This window comes from Benincasa hispida, chromosome 3 (assembly GCF_027475165.1).
Source record: "Benincasa hispida cultivar pf3 chromosome 3, pf3_genome.v1.1, whole genome shotgun sequence".
NCBI classification, from domain to species: Eukaryota; Viridiplantae; Streptophyta; class Magnoliopsida; order Cucurbitales; family Cucurbitaceae; genus Benincasa; species Benincasa hispida.
Window position 1 is genome coordinate 78,248,455 of NC_143480.1, and position 8,012 is coordinate 78,256,466.

Genomic DNA, 8,012 nt, shown 5'->3' on the forward strand with positions numbered 1-8,012 from the left:
AGCGAGGCAATTAGACGATCGCAAGCTGCCTCCCTTAGATATTTGGAAGAGCAGATTGAACAGCTTGCGATTGAGTTGAAGAATAAAGCATCTGGTATGTTGCTTAGCAGTTCAGGAGCATCGGGGCCATGGGGTAAAGAGCAATGTCAAGTAGTGACATTGAAAAGTGGTAAAACAATAGCCCCTATGCCACCAGTGCCAGATTCAATAATCAGACCAGTGGATTTAACCGTCGATGATGACCAATCAACCAATAATGGCAAAATTACCAGTTCAGGAGTAAGTACATCTACAAGAGATGAATCTCATCAAGACTTGAATTCTAAATCAACGCAAGCTCCAGTCACTACAACACAGCAAGCACAGGACCTCAATGAACAACCAACTAAACAAGAAGTACGGCGGGATCCTCTACCTTTCCCATCCAGGCTGAAGAATAAAGATGATAGTAAGCAATTTCAGAGGTTCCTGGACCTTCTTCGACAACTACACATCAATATTCCCTTAATAGAAGCTCTGGAATAGATGCCGAGCTATGTAAAATTCCTCAAGGATATACTTGCTAACAAAAGAAAGATTGGGGAGAATGAAATAGTTGGGTTAACATATGAATGCAATGCGCTGTTTCAAAACAACATTCCCACCAAAATGAAAGATCCTGGGAGTTTTACATTGCCCTGCTCAATAGGAGGGAAGATGGTCGAAAACGCGTTGTGCGATTTAGGGGCGAGTATAACCCTAATGCCCTTGTCGATCTTCAAGAAGCTGGATATCGGCAACGCAAGACCAACCACGATTATATTATAGTTGGCCGATAGATCATTAACGCATCTTGGGGGCAAAATAGAGGATGTACTCGTGCAAGTGGATAAGTTTATCTTCCTAGAAGACTTTATCATATTGATTTACGAAGCTGACAGAGAAGTGTCTATCATCTTGGGTCGCCCATTTCTCGCAACAGGGCGAGCACTGATCAATGTACAAAAAGGAGAACTCACCATCAGGGTAGACGATCAGCAAGTGAAGTTCAACATTCTCAATTTTGGAATTGGTACGAGCCCCTAGAAGAGTTAGAGGAAGAAGATTTTGGAATTGGTGCAATGTGGGAGGAGAAGTGCGCCACAATACAAGTTGAATCAAATTTTGAATCACTCAAGTTATCTGAATGAACATCGCAATGCACTAAGCCATCCTTGGAAGAACCACCCGTGCTAGAGTTGAAGTCATTGCCTGTGCACCTCAAGTATGCTTATTAGGAGGTAACAACACATTACCAGTTATCATTTCTGCCTCATTGAGTAAGGAGAAGGAAGATGCACTCATCCAGATCCTGAGAAACAACACAAAGGCTTTAGGATGGACCTTGGCAGACATTCGAGGAATCAATCCCTCGTATTGCATGCACAAGATTCATCTGAAAGGAGGAAAAACGGGATCGATAGAAAGGCAACGTCGCTTAAACCCTGCCATGAGGGAGGTTGTAAAGAAAGAAATAGTGAAATGGTTGGATGCAGGCATCATCTACCCAATATCTGATAGCAGTTGGGTGAGCCCAGTGCAATGCGTTCCGAAGAAAGGGGGGATGACAGTCGTCACCAACGACAAGAATGAATTAATTCCCACAAGAACAACTATAGGGTGAAGAATCTGTATGGATTACCGCAAGTTAAATTTGGCCACTAAAAAGGACCACTTCCCACTCCCGTTTATTGATTAGATGTTAGACAGACTTGCTGAGAATGGATTTTTCTGTTTTCTTGACGGTTATTCAGGGTATAACCAAATTGCAATTGCATTGAAGGATCAAGATAAGACAAACTTCACGTGCCCATTTGGTACATTTGCATTCCGTCGCATGCCGTTTGGACTCTGCAATGCACCAGGCACTTTCCAACGATGTATGATGGCGATATTTTCAGATTACTTGGAAGAGACAGTCGAGGTATTCATGGATGATTTTTCAGTTTTTGGCAATAATTATGACTCATGTTTATCTAACCTTGAGAAAGTCTTAAAGAGATATGTGGAAACGAATCTTGTTCTAAACTGGGAAAAATGCCACTTTATGGTTGAAGAAGGAATTGTACTGGGCCATAAAATATCGAAGGTAGGGTTGGAAGTTGATCACGCGAAAATCGATGCAATTTCCAAGCTACCCCCACCAGTGAACGTGAAAACAATTAGGAGCTTTTTGGGACACGCTGGGTTTTATCGAAGATTTATTTGCAACTTCTCCTAGATCGCAAGGCCTCTAAGTGCACTCCATGAAGTTGACCGTGAATATAATTTTGACGATGTGTGCACTAAAGCATTCAACACATTGAATGATGCGCTCATCAACGCACCCATTCTGATTGTGTCGTGCGCCGAACTGGATACAACCATTTGCATTGATGTGTGATGCTAGCGGATATGTAGTGGACGCAGTTTTGAGTCAGCACAAGGACAAGGTTTTACATCCTATCTACTATGCGAGTAAAACATTGAATGATGCGTAGGAGAATTATACAACCACGGAAAAGGAAATGCTCGCAGTGGTATTTGCACTGGAGAAATACCGACAGTACTTAATCAGAACAAATGTGGTGGTGTACACTGATCACTCTGCGATCAAATATCTGATGACAAAGAAGGATGCGAAACCGAGACTGATACGGTGGGTGTTGCTCCTACAAGAGTTTGACCTAGAAATCAAGGATCGGAGGAGCACCGAGAACCAAGTAGCTGATCATCTGTCAATATTAGAAAATTGCGAGGTTTAGGAGAAATAAAAAGATATTGAAGAAAGATTCCCCGATGAGCTGCTGATGTCAGTAGGCATTAATGTTCCCTAGTATGTGGACATTGTGAACTTCATCGTTTGCAGCCAAGTACTAGAAGATTATACTTACCAGCAAAAGAAGAAGCTGAAACATGACGTCAAATTTTATTTCTGGGACGATCCATTCCTATATCGACTTGGACCTGATCACATTCTACGTCAATGTGTTCCTGAGCATGAAGTCAAGCACATTTTGGAGCTTTGTCATGAATTCCCTTATGGAGGACACTTTGGGGGGTAGCGGACCACGCAAAGGTCCTACAGAGTGGCTATTTCTGGCCAACACTATTTAAGGATTTCCATGCTCACGTTGTTCAATGCGATAGATGCCAGAGAACGGGGAATATATCTAAAAGAAATGAAATGCCTTTGACGTCAATCTTGGAGGTCGAATTATTTGATGTATGGGGAATCAACTTTATGGGCCCATTTCCACGATCAAAAGGTCATCACTACATCCTAGTCGCAGTTGATTACGTATCAAAATGGGTTGAGGCCATCGCATGTGCCAAGAATGATGCGGCCACAGTGGCAAAGTTTCTCAAGAAGAATATCTTTGCCCGATATGGAACGCCACGGGCCTTAATCCGCGATGAAGGCTCTCACTTCATCAACCGCATAATCACCAACTTGTTGACTAAATTTAACGTCAGCCATAGAGTTGCAACCACTTATCACCCACAGACTAATGGGCAGGTAGAGATTTCTAACCGAGAGATCAAAACTATCTTGGAGAAGGTAGTCAGTACCTCTAGGAAGGATTGGTCACCCAAGCTCGACAAAGCGTTGTGAACATACAGGACTACCTACAAAATGCCAATTAGCATGTCCCCATATGCCCTAGTCTTCGGAAAAGCTTTTCATTTGCCTCTCGAACTGGAGCATAAGGCGATGTGGGCATGCAAGAAGCTGAACTGTGATCTAGCAAGTGCGGGGAAAGTCCGGAAATTGCAACTGAACCAGCTGGTCAAATGGCGATGGGACGCCTACGAAAATGCCAAGATATATAAGGAGAGAACTAAGAAGTGGCATGACAACCGCATAAACAACCGGACATTCATCGAAGGTCAACAGGTATTATTGTTTAACGCATGTTTGTGATTGTTTCCAGGTAAGTTGAAATCCCGCTGGTCTAGGCCATTCCAGATCAAGACTATCTTTCCCCACGACGTAGTGGAACTGACAACTGAAGACAGAAACAATGCATTTAAAGTCAATGGTCAATGGATTAAGCCTTATTACGGGGGCGATGTGGATCGACACATGGATACCATTGACTTAGGCAAGTAAGATTAACCGCTTGCGGGGGATGCTATTGCGGTAATTCTGAAAACTTTCTTCAATCAGCATCCTTATCTATGTTTACTCGCTTTCTTTACAGCTTTCTTTTACTGCTTTCTAAATTACGTTATTTATTGCTTATTAGAATTAGCCTTTAATGCTTTCTGTATTTTTCTACAATTTAATTCATTAGTGTCTTTCCATTTCATGTTTAATTCCTTTAATTCATATGCATTAGTAGCGATGTTCTTAAGATTTTTGTGAATGACTGGATGAAAGTTGAACACTGCAAAATCTTTTCGAATTGCGTTATTGATGAATTAAAAAGAAAAATAAAAATTGGTATATAACGTGATGATGGGTGCATTTCATGATAACAGATACACTTTGCGTCCATTACACTCAAATGCATTGCGTTGAGGGGTGTGTTGCGCGCGTATGTGTTCTTTGCCCGTCCATAGCAAAAATGCACTATGTCAAGGTAGTGTTGCGCTGGTAGAAATACCGTGCGCCCGTCCTCCAGAAATGCATTGAGTTAAGGGGTGTGTTGCAGGAATATATGTGTTGTTGCCCGTCCTCAGCAAAAATGTATTTGCGTTAATGGAAGCGCGGTGTTAATTTTTAATCGTGCACCCATCTGAATCAAATTCAACAGATAACTGCAACTTATTATTTTTTTTATGATTAGCTAAATTCTTTGATTCTTTGTACAAAAAAAAAATTGTATTGCGTTAATTGTAATGACTTGTATACTTAGTTAATTTTCAATACAACTGAGTAGCAATTCTCTCTATATGCCTATGCCTCTTCTTTATCATCCTTTGTCAACTTTGCGATATTCTTAATCTCTTATTTTGTGTTATTCATTGCACTGCCATGATGTATAATAGGCATACACTTAGAAACATTTCCCACTCTTTGCATTTTCTAACTAACATTTAGTTAATTCGTAGCTTAGCAATGCTTTACCTTTTACCCTTCAAAATTCTGCTCAAACCTTCTTTTCAAAATTTTGTCTAAGTATTTGTCTATTCTGTCTAAACAACGCAATGAGGATCTTGCGCATCTCTAAATTTGGGGGTGGGGAAGGTCTGAGTAGATGAGATCAAGAGTATGCGGTCATTAAGAAAAATGCATTCATTTTCCACATATCTCAAAAAAAAAAAATTAACAATATAAAATTTCATATAAACTCCAATGTCAGTGCAAGGGAAACCTAAAAAACAATCACAACTTGATAAGAGTTAAGTTGTGAAAGGATCCTGCTCGCAGTTGGATGTTCGCATGACACCCGTGGGAGAAAGCCAAAACGAAGGTGGGTTTCCAAGAACGATGCAATATGAAAAGAGAAAAACGCAAAAGAAAAATAAAATAAACAAGAGACAACTCCTCTAAAAATCATGGAATAAAGTTGAGATTGGCACACAACCGTAGTTGAATGTTCGCATGACACCCGTGGGAACAAGCCAAAACGAAGAGTATAACCATGATCAACAGTCTCTAATAAATGACGCAAAGTTTGACCACCGCATCCAGATGCATCAAGTTGTTTTGACAAGAAGAGGTAAACATTCTTTTTAAAACTAGGAAGGCATTTTTGAGCAGAACTTTGTAGTATAGAAAAATAAAGTAGGGCTTTGTTATGAATTAGCAAAGATAGAAGGAAATTGCGTTGTCACATAATGTGCCTAAGTGGAGCATTCAGAGCAACCAATCGACGCAAAATTTAGGATAGGAATTAAGCATTATTGCCTTAGTAGAAGATATGCTTGAGGACAAGCATATATCTAAATTTGGGGGTGTGATAACTTGTGGATATACAAGTTATTTATGCTGCTTTATTTAGATATTGCGGTTAAAAGAGAGAAAAGTTGTGTCGATTGTATGGAAATTGGCTAAGAAATGCAAAAATTATAATTTGTCACCAATACACCCACTGACACCGTTACAATGATAGAAAAGGATGTTTCCATTCTGTTTTGCAGGAAATCAAGTCACCACATGTGTTCATGGCTCAAGATAGAAAGAACAACGCATCTACATCGCATTGCGCTCATCATTCAGGAATGAATAGACAATCAACGCAATGACGGCGCATGCGACAATCGATCAAGAGCTAAGCGATTAACGCAATCTCAACCACCTGCAGTAATAAAAAACAACACCGTGTGCGAACAAACGATTGAAGATGCAAAAGTGCAACGCAATTGCGAAGGATTCAGACACACGTACAGCTAACCGTTGTGCATTTCTGACGGGATTGATCGCGTAACAGAAGAAATATTCACTCCACCATTTCCGGAATTGCCATAACAATAAAGTGGGGTCCACACTGCAGAGAGTCAAAGCTGAGCCTATAAATAGCCTCTGAAATTCCATTGCAAAACATACTTGATATGGGCATATTTTGATATTTTGTATATTGAGAGAGAGACTGGTCTGAAAAGCCTGATCGAAGAAAATCCGGGAAGATTTAAGAGACAAGGCCGAGAGGTGAGTCTCAGGGCAAATCCTTTCTATCCCCACCGTGGAAGCTCTGTACCAAGGTCACTTCTACCGGACGAGCAAGCCTAAGAGGGAATCTCTTCTCTTCATTCATTCCATTTTCCGGCAAGCAAATCCACCGTCCAGATCTGTGTCAAGACGTTGGCACTCTTCTGTATTTGTTTCTATCTCTTCATCATCAATTTTATTCATCTTCTTAATCTCTATCATTCACACCATGTATCAGAGGCTAAATATTAGTATTGAATGTCATGATCATTTTCATCTCCATCTTTCTGTCTATTTTCGTTCATCCATGAATCACTTTCTCTATGATGTTTTCTTAATCCCTTGGTAATTAGAATGAATTAAACAAGTAAATCAATCTGTGCTAAAGAAATAAATATGTTTGACTAAAGCATGCTAGACGATATCTTCTCCTGTGAGAGCAGAAATGAAGATACCATTCTTCCTGTCGAGAGAAGGTTAGAAGAATGCGTTAACTAAAGCGAGAAGTACTTCCAGAGATGGAAGCAACCTTGCGTTCATTACGTTCATCCTTGTTTCACCACAAAGATGTGAGAACATGGCCGATCACCGAGAGGTGTACGCCAAGGGAAAGTGGAACCTTAGTTATATCTTTAACGCAATTAATAACTTGTGATGTTTATACTAGTTATCTTTTCTATTTATGTTTCATACATAAAGACTTGCCACTGCATACCACGACCCTTTGTATAATCTTCACAGTCAGTCCCGAACTCAGTATCATGTATCAGTATCCTGTATCTTGTATCATAATAGCTTAGGTTACTTTTATCGCACTTTATTTTATTATCGCGATTTTACTTTACTGCACAATTTTACTTTACCGCAACTTTAAATACCTATACACACACAACTTTTATTAATTGTAAAACCGGTCGCATATATCACGAACATAACGCATTAACTAAGAAATCCCTGTGTTCGACCTCAGATCACTCCGAGAAACTTGCGGTGGAATTATACTTGGTTTCAATGCAAGGAAACTTATGACAACGCATAGTATACTACAAGCATTTCATTAATAATGCATACATTTATAAGTAGTATCGCATAAAGTCTTAATAAGCATAACACATCATTCACAGTCCATTTCCATTCCAAGTCAACAAGTTTATGCCAACATGAGCTTGTGTGATCCATCATTCATCGCCTGCCACATGCATATTTAGAAACATCACAAATTTTATGCTTGTCATTGAGGTTGGTACATCTAGTCAACCATCTCAACAGTTGAGACTGCCTCGACGTAGTGGGAGGGTTATGAACCCACCGGAATGCTACATGGGTTTGACTGAAGCCCAAAACGTCATTTCTAATGATAGGTCGAGGATTTAGTGTCTTATAAGCAAGCAATGGAGGATGTTGACAAAGATGAGTG

At 40.1% G+C, this 8,012-nt stretch overlaps 1 protein-coding gene across 1 annotated transcript; it reads left to right on the plus strand.

The window, feature by feature from the left end:
- Positions 1–3,634: 3,634 nt before the first annotated feature.
- LOC120073698 (uncharacterized) lies at positions 3,635–4,111 on the plus strand. Its single transcript, XM_039026498.1, has 2 exons — positions 3,635–3,887; positions 3,933–4,111. The coding sequence occupies exons 1-2, from the start codon at positions 3,635–3,637 to the stop codon at positions 4,109–4,111; spliced, it is 432 nt and encodes a 143-aa protein (XP_038882426.1).
- Positions 4,112–8,012: the final 3,901 nt, after the last annotated feature.